At 56.5% G+C, this 18,738-nt stretch overlaps 1 protein-coding gene across 9 annotated transcripts in view; it reads right to left on the bottom strand.

The window, feature by feature from the left end:
* The window catches only part of KSR1 (kinase suppressor of ras 1), a 107,234-nt gene that overhangs the window by 19,462 nt on the left and 69,034 nt on the right, over positions 1 to 18,738 (bottom strand). For 5 of the 9 annotated variants that reach the window (XM_006764052.2, XM_006764047.2, XM_015564129.1 and 2 more), the window contains 8 exons: positions 14,343 to 14,814; positions 12,575 to 12,624; positions 9,204 to 9,264; positions 8,356 to 8,439; positions 7,132 to 7,193; positions 6,929 to 7,035; positions 4,174 to 4,342; positions 1,654 to 1,695 (listed from right to left, as the gene is read on the bottom strand). In XM_006764052.2, coding sequence (XP_006764115.1) covers positions 1,654 to 1,695; positions 4,174 to 4,342; positions 6,929 to 7,035; positions 7,132 to 7,193; positions 8,356 to 8,439; positions 9,204 to 9,264; positions 12,575 to 12,624; positions 14,343 to 14,814 — 1,047 coding nt within the window. The remainder of the gene's footprint in view (positions 1 to 1,653; positions 1,696 to 4,173; positions 4,343 to 6,928; positions 7,036 to 7,131; positions 7,194 to 8,355; positions 8,440 to 9,203; positions 9,265 to 12,574; positions 12,625 to 14,342; positions 14,815 to 18,738) is intronic. The other 4 variants (XM_006764048.2, XM_006764049.2, XM_015564127.1 and 1 more) reach the window with 4 other exon arrangements.

Here is an 18,738-nt window from a genome sequence, read left to right as displayed (position 1 = left end):
ACATATGCAAACCACATGGCCAAGGAGCTGCATGAGGCTCGGGAGCCACGGTTTGCTGAGCCACAGTTTGCCGACCACTGTCCTAGGCCACCCGGAAGGCCCTCTGAACCACAGGTTCTCAACCTCTCTGGAAGCTCGCAGACGTAAAGAATCTGATAGCAGCCGCAGGCCTTCTTATCAAGGAAACGCACACGTGTGCCCAACATCCAGTGCACAGTCTCTGGGAGATACCAGGCCCGGGCAGCCGCCGCTAAGGCCTCCTCCCAGCATCGCTGTACCGTGTCCGCAGACTGCCAGGGAGGCCTGACACTTCTCCCATCCAACACCGCTCAATGCTTCCACGGGAGAAAAACGTGTGTGGGGTGGGGGGCTCAGGGAGAAGCAGCACGCCGGAGGGAGGGCAAAACGTCTCTGAAGCCTCAGACTTTGCATTCTGCTCCCAAATGTGCCCATGTTTGTTTTAATAGAAATAGTTTCCTTCCCTTCCACAGCACATCCGCAGAGCAAAATGAATCTTGTGGAAGTAGAGGCACGTTTTCCCAATGCTTTCAGGCACTGCCCTGTACGCCATCCTAGAGCCAGCAGGCTCCTGAGGGAAACCACAGCAGTACCTGGTATGAAACCACAGAGGCAGCTCGGGGAGCCTGCCCTGCCCCAGCCCGCCGGCGCGCCTGCAGGACCCTATGGATGATCCTCTAAGAACTGACAAATGCTCCAAGCCGCTCCCCTAATAGAAGAGCCTGGAATAACCAAAATACCAAGACTTCAGCACAGACCTTTTTAAACTAGGAAAAAAACAATTAGCTATAGACTTTGTCTAAAACTTCACCTTCACATAGCTAAATTAAGATTTAAAGTGGCAGATTACTTATAATGGTGCTTGTCAGCTTCAGCTAGAGAAATAAGGACTGACCGGATAAATGCCTTAGGGGCAGGAATACGGTCAAATGCAAAGACTGGCACATAGTAGGTGCGCAAAACAATTTTGTGGAAGGGAATCAATAAAGGATTGTCTTATTGAAAGTTTTCTTTCATGAGGAGGCTTTTCCAATAAGTGGTTTCTTTCATTGCGGAGGCTTTTCCAATAAGTGGCCAGCAGATGGCGCCATGTGACAAGGCTCTGGAAGGTGGAGCCCACTGAGTAAGGGAAGCCTGCGGACCTGCCCAAATTGGCTCTGGCTTCTGTGAGATAAGCAGTTTCCTGGTCAGTGTGCGGAGGAGCATACCGTGACAGATGTGCAGAAGGCATCAAAAATAGCCCCCCCCCCCCATTATGCAAAAGGAGTTCCTGCCACCTCCTGGCGTGTGATCCTGGACAAGTTGCCTGTAGTTTCTGTCCAAGGGGCTGGACAGATCCATTATGCAAAAGGAGTTCCTGCCACCTCCGGGCGTGTGACCCTGGACAAGTTGCCTGTAGGTTCTGTCCAAGGGGCTGGATAGGATGGATGCCATGGTCCCTGCCAGCAAGGCACTGCCCCTGTGAAGACTACTACTCACCCTGCCCCCCTTTCCAGCCTCAACAGACAGGCAGCTCTCAAAAGAGACGGGTCTGAGACTCAAGCACCTCCAAGGTGCTGAGGGTGAGGCGCCCAGGTGGGCCGGGCCGAGGGGTCACAGCAGAGGACAGTTAGTGGGACCATGCAAAGGACTCACCTGGAAAGATAAACTGCTGTCTATGATGAATGAAGTAGGCAGCTTTAAACAGAAGAGGAGGTGAGTCACACACAGAACAGCAAATGAAGCGAAGGGGAGGGGGCACAGGCGTGGTCTTAGAGGGCGGGCTGGTTATCGGACTGGGGCAGGCATGCCCCTGGTGGGCCTGGCCAGGACAGGGTGATCCATGCAGGAAGGAGGAAAGAAGCTGGGAGAGAGCGGGTGTTGGCAGGAGCCCCCAGGAGTGAAGGGGCTTGCCCTGAGGACGGGGGTTCAGAGACCTAGCCTCCACGGCCACCCTGCTGCAGAGCCCCGGCCCAGTCCGTTCCCCTCTCAGGCCTGCTTCCCTGTGAAATGTGCACGGGCCCAGGAGGGTAAACTCAGCGGGGAGAGTAGTGATTCTGAAAACATCTGACGGTGGTGCTGAGGGTTCTGAGACTCGACTGCACCTTCCAGGGAAGAACATCCTCTCTTAGGGAAAACTGAAGGGGGCTCGCTGGGGAGCTGAACTCAGGCTGCACGCCTCTACCCCCAGCTCTGCCACGTATGAGGCTCTGGGACAGGGGTGGGCAAACTTTTTGACTCGAGGGCCACAATGGGTTCTTAAACCTGACCGGAGGGCCGGAACTAAAGCATGGATGGAGTGTTTGTGTGAACTAATATAAATTCAAAGTAAACATCATTACAGCCAAAACCGGTTTGGCTCAGTGGATAGAGCGTCAGCCTGCAGACTGAAAGGTCCAGGGGTGGGCAAACTTTTTGACTCGAGGGCCACAATGGGTTCTTAAACTGGACCCGAGGGCCGGAACTAAAGCATGGATGGAGTGTTTGTGTGAACTAATATAAATTCAAAGTAAACATCATTACATAAAAGGGTACGGTCTTTTTTTTTTCAATAGTTTTATTCATTTCAAACGGGCCGGATCTGGCCTGCGGGCCGTAGTTTGCCCACGGCTGCTCTGGGACCTGGGGAAGTTTGTGAACCGCCCCAGTTGTACTGCACGACGGGGTAGGAATAACCTTTCCCCAGGTTTATCCTTGAAGATAAGCTGACATGCTCCTGCAAGGCAGGGTGGTGGACGGCAGGGGTTTCTCTCCAAGACGAACACCCCCAACCAGCCCAGCCCGGACACTGCGGTGACCAGAGAGCTAACAGGTCCCGGAGAGAGTGAGGGCTCTGTGCAGCGGACAATGCGGGCCCGGCGCGGGGCATCGGGGAAAGCCGAGATGCTGGCTGACGTCACACAAAGCGCTCTCTCTGTGGCTGCTGTTTTTCAAACAGGCCCTTTCTTTTAGAAAAATCCAAACCAGGAGGTTTAGCCGAAGGCCCAGTTTCAGAGCATATTAATGACAAAGCAGAATGGGAGAGGAGGTTAATCAAATAGGCCATCGCTCAATGGCATGGGGGACGGGTAGGGTCATGACGATGCATTCGTGTCAGAAGATACCCAGCCACGTGCAGATTAAGGAGAAGGGACAGCAAAAGAGAAAAAAGATTCCTACAAAGGCAGTCTCTCCCCATCCCCTGAAGAAGTCCCTAGAACCCTGCTGAGATGGGCCCAGAGAGGGTGCCAGGCCTCCTGCTGGCTGCGGGCGGCCCAGCTGGGTCCCTTGGCACAGGGAGAGCTGTAAGTCTGTCCTCCTGGGCCTGGAGTGACAGGTGGGACCTGCCCTGGACTCCCCGGGCTGAAGCTGGCAGTGGGCCTGTGGCTCGGCCGGGAGAAAACTGGAGCATCCCAGCGCCCCTCCTTCCTCCAGGCTGCCAACTGAATACACCGAAGGCCAAGACCTACTGCTAGGAGCTGCCAGGGAGGCCAAGGCCGGGGCTCAGTCCTCAAATGGACACGTGGGCTCCGCTCCTCTCCCTGGGGAGGCAGGACACCCCAGGCCTGGCCAAGAGGAAGGGGTCCTGGCCCTACAGACCGCAGGGCAGGCCGGCTCTGGTCAGGTCGGCCCTGTGGGACTCAGTGTCGTCAACTACACCTGGGGGATAACCTAATTCCAACTCTACGGGGTCTCTAGTTTTATGGAAAAGGGAACCAACACTTCTGTTTAGGTAGCTGGTTCAGATCTCAGAGCAGGTAAGTGACAGAGGCCGGATCCCCTCTCCCAGGCCCTCTGGACCTGCCCTGGCTCCCTGGGAGCTCAGAAGCCCTGAGCCAGTGAGCAAGTCCAGTAGAAGCCAGGGATGTGCAGGAGGGTAGCATGGGGGTTCTGTCAAGAACACAGGCTTCATGTCAGACAGACTTGGCTTTGATCTTGCTCTACTGCTTACATGCTGTACAGCTCAGGGCAAGTCACTTCCTCTCTCTGAACCTCAGTGTTCCCATCTGAAAAATGGGTACAATTCAGGGCCGTTATCAAGTTTCAATACGGTAATGTAATTGAGTTGGGCACAGTGCCTGGCTCCCCGCAAGTGCTCTCAGTGGCTGCAGTGTTTGACCCTGAGCCTGCTGGGGGGTGTTGAGGTGCATGTGACCCCATCCCTAAGAGCCCCCCAAAAGCCCGGCAGTGTGGTACCTGGGAAGTTGAACCTGCTGTCTCGCTGGCCAGGCGAGGGGTTGGGGGGCGTGGTGGCACTGGATGGGTTGGACGATGTTGGGAAGGGAGCCGGCGAGGAGGGCGTGGAGGATGTGGTGGAGGACGGGTTGCTGCTGGAGTCCAGGTGGTTCATGGTTGGAGGGTGCTCCTGCAGGACCAGAGACACAGGAAGTGGGTAGGGACTGTCACTGTCCTGCCCGGCTGCCTCCCACACCCCTTGCCAGGACCGTCCCTTCCCCGGGTAAAAGCGAAGAGGTCAGCCCAGGGTATCCTGACGTTTTCCGGTCTAATACTTGAAGGAAGGATGGTACACTGACATCCTTACCTCAATGCCCACCCCCTAGAGGACTCCTGCTCATCTGGTTTCAGCTCAAACATCCTTTCCTCTCAGAAGCCTTGCCTGAGCCCTGGCTGGGACCACGGTTCTCCCCTCTATCCTTCCAGAGCTCCCAGCACTTCTCATCAGGGCCCTTAACTATGTTTGCCAACTGCAGGAATCTTGGATGGTTTTCTGAAGAAGGTCTCTCCCACCATCGTGTCCTGTGAGGGCAGGGCAGGGCAGGGACCATGCCTGCTCAGCAGACACCAGGGCCTGGCTCTGAGCCAGCACATAGTAGGGGTCTTTTAATGAATTCAATTCAGACCCTGACAAGTATTCGCTTTGTATGTGGCACACAGCAGCTGCCTAACAGTGTTCCCTCCTCTCTTTTGCAGACCTGCTAGCCAGGCCCACCCAGTGGCAGGAGGGTGAGGGGTGGGTGTCCGGGTGGGCAGAAATGCTGACATGCACGTGCCAGGGTGTGCATGGACATGAGGCGAGTGAGGGGTGTGCAAGGACGGTGTGAGGAGGGGCTGCGAGAACAGTGTGAGGAGGGGTGTGCAAGGACGGTGTGAAGAGGGGTGTGCAAGGATGGTGTGAAGAGGGGTGTGTGAGGACAGTGTGAGGAGGGGTGTGAGGACAGTGTGAGGAGGGGTGTGAGGACAGTGTGAAGAAGGGTGTGAGGACAGTGTGAGGAAGGGAACACACTTGGTGTAGTTGGAGACGAGTGGGCAAGTGCAGAAACAAGTTGCCAAGGGGGGAGTGGTAGATCAGGGGGCTGGTATTCTACCAAAGAACTGCGCCCATCTGTGCCAGGCAATAATCCTGACAAGCAAGTTCATGATTATCATCTCGTTATCCTTAACACCCTGTGAATGAAGACCATCGTCCCCACTTTACAAGATAGGAAAACGGACGCTCAGAGAGGGACAGGAATGCACTCGAAGTCACAGAACAAAGGGGAACAGTCAGGACTCGAACCCAGGACTGTGGAGCCTACCACCTTTGCCCTCCCCTCTCCATTCCTGGAGGGAATGGCATCCTCAGAGGGCAAGGTGATGCCAGGCAGAGAGGCAGGAGAGAAGACACGAGCGGGCCCATAGACACCAGGTGGAGCAGCCCTCCAGGTGGCATCCTCCGCGTCCCCGTTGTTAACTGGCCCCGCCACCTGCCTCAGTGTCCTCTGCCCAAACCTCCACCCAGGGTGGCCCAAACCAAAGGCCGGACACAGCCAGGGACAGCCAGTCCCCTGGCCCTCAGCAGAGAGGCAAGTGCTAAGCCCTGGTCTGGGGCTGGGACACAACATACTTGAAACACACAGCCACACCCATAGTCGCCTAGGGGAGGCGACCCTCTCTGTGGTCACCAGGATGGGGGTGGCTGCAGAAGCCATCAGCATGGGTTCCTCACAGACACCATGCACCCCTGTGCACAGGGACCCCCGACAGGTCTGGGGACCATCGTGGGGGACATGGGCCTTAGAGAATCTGTCTAGCTGCAGGGCGTCTGTCTGTGCATTAGAAGCCCGGCTACAGGCCATGGAAGAAATGCACTTGCACGGGTTACTTCTGAAGTCCCGTTTGCCGGGCTCAGCGGCTGGGCCTGTCTCTCACTCACAGGGGCCCCAGTGCTCAGTCTCCTCGTCTGTAAAATGGAGGTGATGTCAGCATGACCGTCAAAGGAAACACCACTAGAAAAGTTCCTGACTCACAGGCAGTGAAATATCAGCTCCAAAAGGGCGAGTTGGGGCAGGGCACGGGTTACGGGCATGCAACTCCACTAGTAAATGGGAAGTTTGCTACATGGTTAAAGATAGGGTCCCCTCCGGCCCCAGATGTGGGCTGCACTGTCCTGCTGGACCCCCGCATCCGGGGGCTTCACAGAGAGGAATCCGGGTGGGGGGCTGTCCTGGCAGAAGCAACAGACCCCCCAGGCCACCGTCCAACGTACCTTCTTTGTCAGTGCCTTGGGGAGGGTTCCGAAATGGGGCTCGGCTGCCCTGTCCACCGGGTTGTTGATGTCCGAAGGGACAGATTCCGTCCTCCGAATCCGAGCTACTGGAGAGGGGAAACCATCAGCAGGGAACAGACTGAGCGAGCTAGAGCTCGGGGGGTTTGACTATACCCATCTGGACTGTCACAGTGGGTCCCACATCTGCTTCTCTTTTCCAGAGAATGTCTGCCCCACCAAGGATGCCCCAGGGATGCGGGGCAGCCCCTCCCACATTCCAGCACGGACCACGTGGTCAGAGTATCAGCAGGGTGGGGCCGGAGTGGAGAGGGCGGGGTCCTCGATCGGGGCCTGCCTGCTGCCCTGTGTCTGGGGGCTCTCACTGACCGATGGTCCTGCCAACCTCACCCTACAGCTGCAGCGTTGGGCTCAGGAGTCGCCCTCCAAGGCCACCATCCAACGTACCTTCTTTGTCAGTGCCTTGGGGAGGGTTCCGAAATGGGGCTCGGCTGCCCTCTCCACCGGGTTGTTGATGTCCGAAGGGACAGATTCCGTCCTCCGAATCCGAGCTACTGGAGAGGGGAAACCATCAGCAGGGAACAGACTGAGCGAGCGAGCGAGAGACTCGCCCAAAGGCAGAGGAGAGGCGAGGAGGGCGCAGCACTCACTTGGAAGGAAGGATATCCGACAGGCGGGGGCTTCCTTGGTGCACTTGTTATGACACTTCAACCTGGTGAAGGAGGCGGGGTCAGTGCGTGGACGGCCACGCGGCCTCCCGGGGCACGGACAGGGGCGCTGAGGCCCTGCCTGGCCGCCCCGTGCACCTCACCCCGGATGCCCCAATTGGATGCCCCAGGGATGCGGGGCAGCCCCTCCCACCACATTCCAGCGCGGACCACGTGGTCGGAGGGTCAGCGGGGCGGAGTGGAGCCTCATTCGGGGCCTGCCTGCTGCCCTGTGTCTGGGGGCTCTCACTGACTGATGGGCCTGCCAACCTCACACTGCAGTTGCAGCGTTGGGCTCAGGAGTCAACCTCCCCACGTGAAAGGAGCCGGAGGCCCCCGATTTAAAGCCAATTGGCCGGGAACCACCACAGACCTAGCTCTGGCATCTCCTCGGTGGTCAGGAGAGCCGCCCGCCAGGAAAACACGATTTATCCAACTGACACGGACAAGGCCCGTCCCCTACAGGCTCATGGGAACCCACATGCCTTTTTCACTCCGACTGGCTCAGAGTCTTAGAGCTGTCCTGATGGACAGAGACCTGGAATCCTCTTCCTAGATGCATCAATGACAAAAATGGGGCCCAGAGTGGGCAAGCAGCTGGCCCCAGGTCACACAGCAATGCAGGGGTGAAGTGGGTGGGAGCAGGGACGCCAGGGCCACCCTCTGTGAGGTGAGGGCGGCCAGGAAGCAGGGGACAGACCCTGCTCACACCACACTGTCCCCTATCCTTGTCCTTCTCTCCTACCAGGGACCACAATGGTCTGAAAAAAGGAAGTTGGGCTTGTACAGAATCCGCATTCTTTCCTTCTGGAAGGACCACAAGCCATCGCTGTTCTTATCATAGCCTGCCCCCGTTTGCTATCCTTGTGTGCTAAAATGTGAGGCTAATTTCAGAACTCCTCCTTGTCCACATGGCAAACTTCTGCACATCCTTCAAAGCCCACCTCAAATGGTCCCTTCTCTGGGAGTGCCCTGCTTGATGCTCCCTTCCTCTCCCTGCAGAGGGCTGCTCACTCCTGGGTGTGCTGAATGGGATCATGAATCGTAGGTTGAGGGGAGCCCTTTGAACTCTGACTTGACCTAAGGTCAGTAATCCAGGCGTGGGACTGTGACTAAACAAGTACAAAGCTGGCTCCCTCTCCCACCCCGGCCACCCTCGCCCATCACCTGCAATGCTTGCACTTCACTCCAAACATCATGCTCTTCTGGCACACGTGGCAGACCTGCGACAGCCAGGACTTGGTGGAGAACCTGCAGCGGGTGGACACACAGAAGTGCTCTCAGGGGCCGGGAGAGCGGGGCCTGGATAGACAAGGGTCCCCGAACAGCCCAGGGAAATCAGGAGACTTGGCTCCCGCCCAGAGCCCCAGGCACCCTCTCCCGGGGAGTTTGGGACACCCAGGGGCCACTGACTCTTGCCCACGCCTCCCCCTCTCCCCCCATTCAGACTGTCCAGCCACGAAGTCATCATTGTCAAAACCCCAACGCTGCTGTGGCCACGGGTGCCAGCTCTTTGGCAGGCAACTTGGCGACAGCAACCAGAAGGATCAGGGTGCAGACCCTCTGAGCCAGCGTTCCGTCTTAGGACCCGACCAGCAGATACTCCCACTGGTGTCACATGACGGACGGACCAGGCTCCCGCGGTGTATCAGCCCTCCCCAATGCATGGGTGCCAGCCCTGGAAGTTGCTGGAGACCCAGACGCCAGGCCTCGGCCTCAGGGGTGCGGCCTGGAGTCTGGAGCATCAACAAGCCCAACGGGGCGCTGGTGTGTGGACGGTTGTAAGAGCCACACGGTATCCAGTGATACTCAGAGGAAGCTCTTGGCTCCTCCTCCCTGAGACTGTGACCCTGCTTCTCCTGGGACCTGTGTTTGCCCTCAGCAGATGGGAAGAGACCCAGGGAGGTGATGGAGACAGAGCAGAGGCAAAGAGCCCTGAGAAAGAGGGGTCAGGACAGACCCCCTACGCTGAACTGTGACCCCATCTAGCCGAGTCCCTGCCGGGCGGGGCCTACCTGTGCGTCACCGAGAGCCCGATGTCCCTCCGTACCATCTGTGGGGAGCCGTGGGGGAGATCTGCAGGGGAAGAGGGAGGTCAGGCAGTCCAAGGAGGCCCTGCAGGGAGGGCCCACGCCCGTGACCTTCTATGTCAGAGATCGCAAGCTAGATGGGCACGAAAACGTATTGAGTGGCAGAGAAAGGTCTCTGAACCGGCATCTATCAAAACAGGGACAGGACAGGCTAACCACGGGCGGCGTGGTCACCCTCACACATGGCCGGCTTCTCTAACGATCTGCAGGGGAAGAGGGAGGTCAGGTGGGCCGAGGAAGCCCTGCAGGGAGGGCCCACGCCCGTGACCTTCTATGTCAGAGATCGCAAGCTAGATGGGCACGAAAACGTATTGAGTGGCAGAGAAAGGTCTCTGAACCGGCATCTATCAAAACAGGGACAGGACAGGCTAACCACGGGCGGCGTGGTCACCCTCACACATGGCCGGCTTCTCTAACGAACGTTACTGTCTGGCCTGAATGGTTCTGGCTTCGGGGGAAGGCGGGCGTGAGAGGCAGAAGGCAGAGTGTGTGAGGGCAGAGGCCTCCACACCCCCACCTCTTGCACTGTCTCGTGGATGCACCCCCAGGTCACCAGTTGGTGAGGGCTGCGTTCTGGTCACTTCTTGTTAAATGGTGGTCACTGTCTGACCCTTGGCAGAGGGCTGGGGGCTGGTGAGCTGTGCAGCAGCACCTCCCTAGCCTTGCTGAGAGCTCCCACGGGGCCTGGCCTCACCTGGTATCAGTCTGGGTCTTTGGGGAAGTCTCAGGCCACGGGCTGTGGGGTGCTCTTTCTGCCTGTCCCCCTAGAGGGCACCTGGGCTCTCCTAAGCCTGGCTTCCCCAGAAGAACAGGCAGCCCTAGTGCCTGAACATCACAGGCTGGCAGTGGAGGACCAGCTGGAAGCGATCCCCCGTCCAGGGGCAGCCTACACACACGACCGGCTCCCTCCTCCCCTTCTCCCTCCCTCCCCTCCACACGTGGGCCCCCTGCTCCCCACCCCCTCCTTCCCAGCTCCGCTCGGCCTTGCTCCTCCTGGAATAGGTTCTCAACTGAACCCCTGGGTGGGTCTGGGAACCCTCTGGAAAGAGGTTCTAGACCAGCGGTTCTCAACCTGTGGGTCGCGACCCCTTTGGGGGTCAAATGAACCTTTCACAGGGGTCACCTAAGACCATCAGAAAACACATATATAATTACATATTGTTTTTGTGATTAATCACTATGCTTTAATTATGTTCAATCTGTAACAATGAAATTGGGGGTCACCACAACATGAGGAACTGTATTAAAGGGATGCGGTGTTACGAAGGTTGAGAACCACTGTCCTAGACTTTCATCCAATGATCAGACACCTGGGACCCAGAAAGGTCAGGAACATGGTGCTTTAAGGATCTGGGTGCACCCTCCCTGATGCCTGAGAGCTGGCCTGGCACACAGCTGGTGCTCATTAAGTATTGGTTCACTTAAGGCCGCGTCCCACAGACCCAACCAGAAGGAGAGGGCATGCTGGAGTGCTGACTCCTCCCACAGGGACCGAAGGCCCTGTGCGGCCCGGCTGATGCAGGACCCACGCTGCACCCCTGCAGCTCTCACCAGCACATCTGCCACGTGCTGACTCTTCCCAACTCCCTCCCTCTCCCTTCCTCTCTGAAATCAATAGAAATATATTTCATACATAAATAAATAAAATAAAAGAGGTTAGGCTGTTGGCCCAAGAGAAACAGACGGTGGGAAAGCGAGATTTCAATCATCAATCTCTGAGTGAAGCCCGTGACTGATTTGAATGTCTGCCACAGCACCAGGAGGTCACGGTTAGATTCCCGGTCAAGGCGCATGCCTGGATTGCGGGCTCGCTCTCCAGTGTGGGTTGTGCAAGAGGCAGCCACTTAATGATTCTCTCTCATCATTAACATTTCTATCTCTCTCCCTCTTGCTTCCCCTCTGAAATCAATAAAAACATATTTAATACATAAATAAGTAAAGTAAAAGGGGTTAGGCTGTCGGCCTAAGAGAAACAGATGGTGAGAAAGTGAGATTTCAATCATCAATCTCTGAGTGAAGCCTGTGACTGATTTGAATGTCTGCCACGGGCAGGGGATACAGGGAGGAGAGAGGGCACGTGTGCCAGGCATCGCCTGCCCCTCACGAGATGAAATGCCGGCCCTGCAGGCCTCATCCCGCCTTCCCGCAGCCGGAGAAGCAGCCTCACGGGTGCGGACCCTGCATCACTCAGCACCCGGAGGACACGAGGGCCAGACTGCCCCAGGGACCGGCTCGGTGAGGGCCGCCTGTGCCCTGGGGAGGGGAAGCGCAGCCTCCCTGGTGGTCCTGCACCAGCCCAGCTCCATCTCGGCCAAGCCAGTACCCGACATCCCCTCCTCAGCTCTCTGCTTAGCCAGCTCAGGGCAGGACAAAGGTAAACTGCTACTTGGCTCCGGGGAAGAGGATCTGCGTCCACTGGGACAACGACAGGCCTCATCCCGCCTTCCCGCAGCCGGAGAAGCGGCCTCACGGGTGCGGACCCTGCATCACACAGCACCCGGAGGACACGAGGGCCAGACTGCCCCAGGGACCGGCTCGGTGAGGGCCGCCTGTGCCCTGGGGAGGGGAAGCGCAGCCTCCCTGGTGGTCCTGCACCAGCCCAGCTCCATCTCGGCCAAGCCAGTACCCGACATCCCCTCCTCAGCTCTCTGCTTAGCCAGCTCAGGGCAGGACAAAGGTAAACTGCTACTTGGCTCCGGGGAAGAGGATCTGCGTCCACTGGGACAACAACAAGCAGCTCCAGAGGCTCGCTGTTTCCCGCTGCGCTCACTCAGGAGAGAAGCCCCACAGCGGAGCCACGTGCAAGAACCTGCTCCCACCCGGAGGTGGAGGGAGGTGCGGAGATCAGGCTGCCCAGGCTTCCTCCTCGCCTCCTGAGGGCAAAACTCAGGGCCTCACTCACAGGCGAGCTGCCTTCCTGCCCCAAGGATGTCCCTGTCCTGCAGAGCCGGGCCCTGAGACGTCAGCTGGGGTCTGCGGGTGGCTGGGTCCACCTACCCAGACAGGTAGTACCTTCCTCCTAGGAGGGCGGGGTTCCGGCCGCAGCCCAGCAGGTAAACACTCCCTGCCCGAGGTCACCTTTGGGGAGGGCCTGCCATGGGGACTGCCCACCGACTGTGAGTGACACAGAGAGGCTGCTGGCTGGGCTGAGGCCAGCTCGTCCCGTGGGGGCCACCTGTCCTAGCGTGATGTCCTGAGGCAGTTCCCAGCTCCTCTGCTTCTGGACCACGGAAGGGCCAGGTGCACTAAGAGAGGGTCAGAGGCATCCACCCCGATGGGGACAGCGAGACACACACCGCTCCCGGCGGCAGAGGGAGGGGACGAAAATGAATCACTCTTACCAAACCTGGAGGAGACAGAAAAGAGAGAAAGAAAGCAGAATTAGGGCACCGTGCTGGCTCCATGTGTCCCCCAGAACATCATCCCAGGGAAGGAGGGGCAAGGCGCTGGATGAGGACTTTGAGCACCTAGGGTGTGGGGTTAGGACAGCTGGGGAATGTGGGGACTTGGCCCAATGGGAAGGACTAGAGGTGCCCTCCTGGGCCCCCCATGGGGACAAAGCTACATCTGTGCACTCTCATACATCAGCTTCTCTGAGCCTCTCCGCCACCAGCACGGTAATTAGAGTTCCCCAGGCAGGAGGCAGGCTCCGTCTGCCAGAGAGGAACCGGCTGGGGCAGGGCAGGGCAGGGAGAACAGTGTGGCTCACAAAGCTGGCCTCCAAGCAGGGCCGGGTGGGGACATGCCCTGAGCAATGCTGTCAGAGGGATAGAGAGAGCGGGGGAAACCAGGCCGCTTAGCCTGCCCTCAGGGCCCCCTGAGGGCAGCAGGTGGCCTGAGTGTGGCCTGATGTCCGTACCAGCGCCAGTTCTGCTGGCTCTATGGAGAAGAGACTCAGAGCCCCAGGGTTCGAGGCCAGCTCCCCTGCGGTGGGACCTGAGGCAGAGGTGGCACCTGCCCGAGGCTGTTCTCGCCTGGAGCCAGCATGAGAGCCAGAGCCCCCCTAACGCTCTTGGTGGGGAAAATGAGCAGCAGACACCCTGGGTTTTGCCCATTGTGATGCTCTGTTTCACCCTGCCCACAAGGGTATGTTGACAAAGGCAATTTTTGTAATAACAAACAACAAAAATGACAAGGAACTCAATGTCCACCAAGAGGGGCGGAGTTAAACTATACAATGACATAAAAATGAGAAAAAGATGAGGCATTTGGATAACTACAAATATATACAGAACCAATAACCTGGTTGTTCCTGAAAGGGGAACTGGGTGACTAAGGACATGGTAGGGGGTCACTTTATACTATACATCCCTAAAAAGATGAATAAACTACACGAGCTACGAAGCTTTTGCATTTTGGACCATGTGACTGTTATTACCTATTTAAAATACGGGTAAAAAATATTAAAAAAGTAAAAGAATACTGACATGAAGTTCTCCAGATATCAAGGTAAGTGGAAAAAGTAGGTTATAGGACAGAGAGCACCGTTTTTTATCGTCCTAGAGGTTTCAGCCAGATATTCCATTCTCTTCTGGGCACGTGGGAGTTACATTTCCTGGCTCCGTTGTTTGGGTAGGATCATGAGTGGTGAGTGGAACTTTCAGGAAAGAGCGTTCAATTGCTTTCTTCCTCTACCGCAGTGGAACCTTCAGCCTGGGGCCTGGAATGGGCCGACCCATGATGGACAGGTAGCGTGAGCAAGAAACAAACCTTTGAAGACCCAGGGACCTGGGGGTTATTTGTCACTGCAGCATAATCCAGTCTATCCTGACTGATACATGGCATCGCATCATTTGTGTGTGTGTGTGTGTGTGTGTGTGTGTGCGTGTGTCTGTGCATGTGCACACTTGCAAGGAAATCGAGAAAGATTCAGCCCAAACTGTTCAGGTAGCCTGGGCAGTAGACTGAGAGACAGGGGTTCCTTTCACTGTACATACTTATATATTAGTTGACGTTATGTCCTTTTCCAATTGAGTCTATATTTACTACCTTTATAATGAGAAAACTGTAGTCAAAACTTTCAGCAGATTGCAAAGTCAATAGCTGTCTGGCCGGAGTCCTTACCTCGTCAAGTAAGTACTTGGGGAGACCTCGTCAATGCGGTTCCCCAGCTGAGACTCATGGGACTTGCTCCGGGTGAGCGTGGGGAAGCTGGGCAGCAGCTGGAAGACCTTGCGGCTGGGTGGGGGTGGCGTCCTTGGCGGCTTCAGCTTGGTGTGCCGTCGCAGCTGGGGCGTGGCTGGGGGGGTGATGAAGCTGTGCAGGGCACGGGGGGTCAGCCGGCCACTGGCGTGCAGGGGGATACAGGTGTCCGTGAGGCCCTCGCTGGGGCCAGGCGTGGGGAAGTCCGAGGTGGGCAGAGCTGACACGGAGACGGAGCGGGGACCCTGGGCATTGCTGCCCATCCTGCCCAGCTGGGCGCTCCCTGGGGGCCAGGGCAGGCTGGCTGGTGAGAGGGTGTCCGTGGAAGGCCCTGAGCCACTCTCCCGCCGGGCATCCAACGAACTCCAGCCCAAGTCCTCTTTGTGCTCCCTTCCTGTGGGCCGAGAAGTCAAGTCATAGGAGGCTGGGCCTAGAGGAATGTACAGGTGAGGTGGCTAGGGCCCAGAGAGGTTAAACACCCTGCCCAACGTGGCACAGCTCCTTTTATTAAAAAAAATTTTTAAATATATTTTTATTGATTTCAGAGAGGAATAGAGAGGGAGAGAGAGAGAGAAACATCAATGATGAGAGAATCATTGATCGGCTGCTTCTTGCACACCCCCCACTGGGGATGGAGCCCACAACCCGGGCATGTACCCTGACCAGGAATCGAACCGTGAGCCCCTGGTTCATAGGTCAATGCTCAAACCACTGGGCCATGCTGGCAGGGCTGTGTTCCTTAATGGAAGGCTTCCAGGACCAGCCTTCCCCTGGTTTATAGAGGCCTCTCACGCACAGGCATCTTTTTCCTCCTTTTCTAACGGACTGTGAGGCCCCCGCCATGGATATTACGCTCCCTGTTTGTTACAGAGAGAATATGAGGCCCAGAGGGGACTAGCTCGTGTGGGGCTCCTGCTGGCAGGTCTGTGGGGAACAAGCCAGCAAACCAGCTCCAAAGTGGGCGGCTTCAGAGAGGGAAGTAGCGACTGATCTTTGAAGAGTTAGGGAAGAGAAGCTGGGGCTTGTAGAGAGATAACTCCACTTTAAGAGAATCCAAATGTCGGGAAAAGGGGCTGTACCAACCCTCTAACAGCAAATTGCCCTGGAAATTTGCTAGAAAAGAGATCCAGCTAGAAAGGGGTCAACAGTCGCTGGCTTATGAGAGAAGCCTGTGAATGACCTTGGGCTGCCCCCACAGTGACCTCTGCCTGAGGCCACTGAGACCTCGAGGCTCTGTGGGGCTCCAACTCAATGGCACAGTCTGTCCATTCATTCAAGCACATGCTGGACGCCGGGTATGAAGGCATAAAAAAGACATCTGCTGAGCCTGGAGAGTCCAATGAGGGTGACAGACACTCAACACAATGGTTGTGTGCTGACCAGGAGACGGATGGGGACCCAGGGAGCACAGAGGAGGAAGACCCTAAATGGCCTGGGGACTGAGGGGCTTCCCAGAAGAGGGGGCACCTGGGCTGAGCCAGTGAGGGAAGCGGTGGATGCAGCAGGTGTACTGAGCAGAGGGAACAGCACATGCAAAAGTAGGGCACACACAGCACCTTCTGGTAACTACTAAGAGTTCCACGTGCCTTGGGAGGTCAGGACAAGCCAGGGAGACGTAAGAGATGAAGCGGAGGGTCAGTGCACCTGGGACCAGCTCAGGAGGGACCCTGGGTGACTTGCTGGGGATTTGGGGTTTAACCTTATAGGAGATGGGCCGATACTGAAGGGGTGGGGGCAGGGAGCAAGGACCCCATCTAGACACCCTGTTGTGGGGAAGGAGAAGATACCTCCCTCCTCCTATTTATCAATGAGTAGAATGTACCGGAAGGTAGATTGTGACTCCAGACAAAATGAACTTCTACCCTGGAATCCTACTACTTTGTGCTTTGTCCCGTCTCCCCCGATCCTCTCAGCACGTGAGGTCGCTGAGAGGCAGGGAGGCCACGTGCAATGCTAAGGTCGGACAGCTAAGCAAGTGGTGGGATGGGAATGGAGCCCCCTGTCCCGACCACAGCACTGGCCCCCTCCCACAAGGGTCAGTCCTGAATAACCTGCGATGGCTCCACCGTGGCAGGCAATGAGCCCTCTGTCATCAGAGGCAGGCAAGCCTCGCCCACGCAGCCATTTATCAGGTACGGTGGAGAGAGAGAGGTTAGCCTTTATGGTCCTGGGGTTTCTTGTGCATTCCACCCCCTCCTCAAATGCCCTTCCTCCTACTCCATCGCATGGTGCCTCTCTTCATGAGTCAACTTGGCAGAATGAGTCACTCGGTCTGAGTGTTCCTTGTGCCCTTCGGAACTGCGGCCACGACTGACACTTTAACTTCTACACTAATCTATAGGCAGCACGGACATGTTTCTTGGTCAGAGGACGAATCCCTGGGCAAGTCTGCCACCAAAGAAACGAGCCCCAAATTCTCCAAACTGACTGCTGGGCTCTGCACCAGCTCGGAGAGGACAGGGGGCGTCTTGCTTTGCTTGCTAACACCTGGCCATCGGCCGTGGCTCTTGGAATGACCCTAGAGTCACTTAGCAGGAAGAGTGTGGGGACTGACTGTTGCTGTGCTATGGAGTAGAGCAGGCACCATATTCCTGTTTACAGGCCACTGGCACAGGGAACCCTCCTCACTCACCTTTCTTAATACCAGAGACCACAGGGAAATGACTCGGACATTTCCCATCAGACAACAGCCTAATACTGAAAAGAGCACCGAGTGTGTCGCAGGCTCTGTTCTAAGCGCTTGACTGTAACTCATCTCATCCTCACAACAACCCCATGAGAGAGGTGTTGTTATTGCCTCCATTTTACAGATGAGGAAACTGCGCACAGTGGGGCTGAATAACTGACCCAGCTCCTATGGCAGTGATGGCGAACCTTTTGAGCTCGGCATGTCAGCATTTTGAAAAACCCTAACTTAACTCTGGTGCCGTGTCACATATAGAAATGTTTTGATATCTGCAACCATAGTAAAACCAAGACTTATATTTTTGATATTTATTTTATATATTTAAATGCCATTTAACAAAGAAAAATCAACCAAAAACCTGTCACCTCTGACACGCGTGTCACAGATTCGCCATCACTGTCCCATGGGATGTAAGTGGCTGAGCTAGGCTGCAACGAGGCTGCTCTCACCAAGACTGCTGGGTGAGATCAGCGAAGACTCTGCCTGCATGATCCAAGAGGCAGGGTGACCACGGGTTACCCACCCCATCCGGCAGGTACCCTTGAGGTATGGCCACCACAGGACAGACCCATTTGGGTGGGGTGCAACCAGGACCCTTTCAGGGATGTAGAGGCACCACAAGCTGAGATCGAAGGAAAGAGAAGGACCTGCTAAAGACACTCGCCCGAGGGGCCTCTCCCAGGGCATTGTGGGAAAAGCACCCTGAGGCTGAAGAGGCCTGAGTCCCAAGCACAGCTCTGCTATGCGCCAGGTGTGGAACACAGACAGCTCGCCCAGCGCGTCGATGCTCAGCTGCTAGAGGAGCTTACTGCCACCGCTCAAAAGCGTGTTGCCACATACGTGTCAAGTGCCTGGCTTAATAAATTAGTGCTTAATAAGTTAGCGATCTCCCTCTCTTGGCATCCGGCAGCCTTCCCAACACACACAGGTCGCCACAACTTGACAGCTGGCTTCTCCGCAGTTCTTTAGAGTTCAGGCCCACGGAGGGAGGGCTGACAAGTTACCCCAAGATTCCAGCTTGGGTGGCAAGTACTTTCAAATTTCCACAATGTGGGAACCAACCAACCACCACCAAAGACTGAGGCTGAGATCCCCGCTCTGCCTCCACGTGCTGTGTGTCCTTGGACTCCCCTCTCTGGGCTCGGTCTCTTCCTCGTTGACCGTGTCTCTGTCATTTCATTCTCTGCACCTGCCAGGAGGCCTGGCGCATCGAGGTTTTCTGAATCGAGTAAGCTCTCTGCAGGGGCTCTGTGTTCAGAGGTGGGCTTGGTGCCATGGGGTTGGGGGAGAAATGAAGCCCAGTCTCCTCTGATAAAAACAATCAAGCAGAATAGAAATCTCAGTGCTTCCCTTAAGCCTCAGGCAGCCAGAAATACGACAGGTGGCTCAGATCACTAAAAACACACCTAATTCCACTCATTAGGCTCATTTCAAAGCCTTATCTGTGTGGTCCGTAGCGGGAGCATTAACAGTCAGGGTGTTTGAAGTGTCTCCAAGGCAAGAATTAGAAAGCCGGCAAATGATTCCCCGGGAATGCAGCTAATGCCAGGATTACACGCTGCGCCAGGGGCAGCCATGCACACGCCCAGAGCTGAAACACTGTGTAATATCTCCAATCCCGCTTGGCTCAGG

Source organism: Myotis davidii, unplaced genomic scaffold (assembly GCF_000327345.1).
Source record: "Myotis davidii unplaced genomic scaffold, ASM32734v1 scaffold699, whole genome shotgun sequence".
Lineage (NCBI taxonomy): Eukaryota > Metazoa > Chordata > Mammalia > Chiroptera > Vespertilionidae > Myotis > Myotis davidii.
This window is presented reverse-complemented; position numbering and strand designations above follow the sequence as displayed.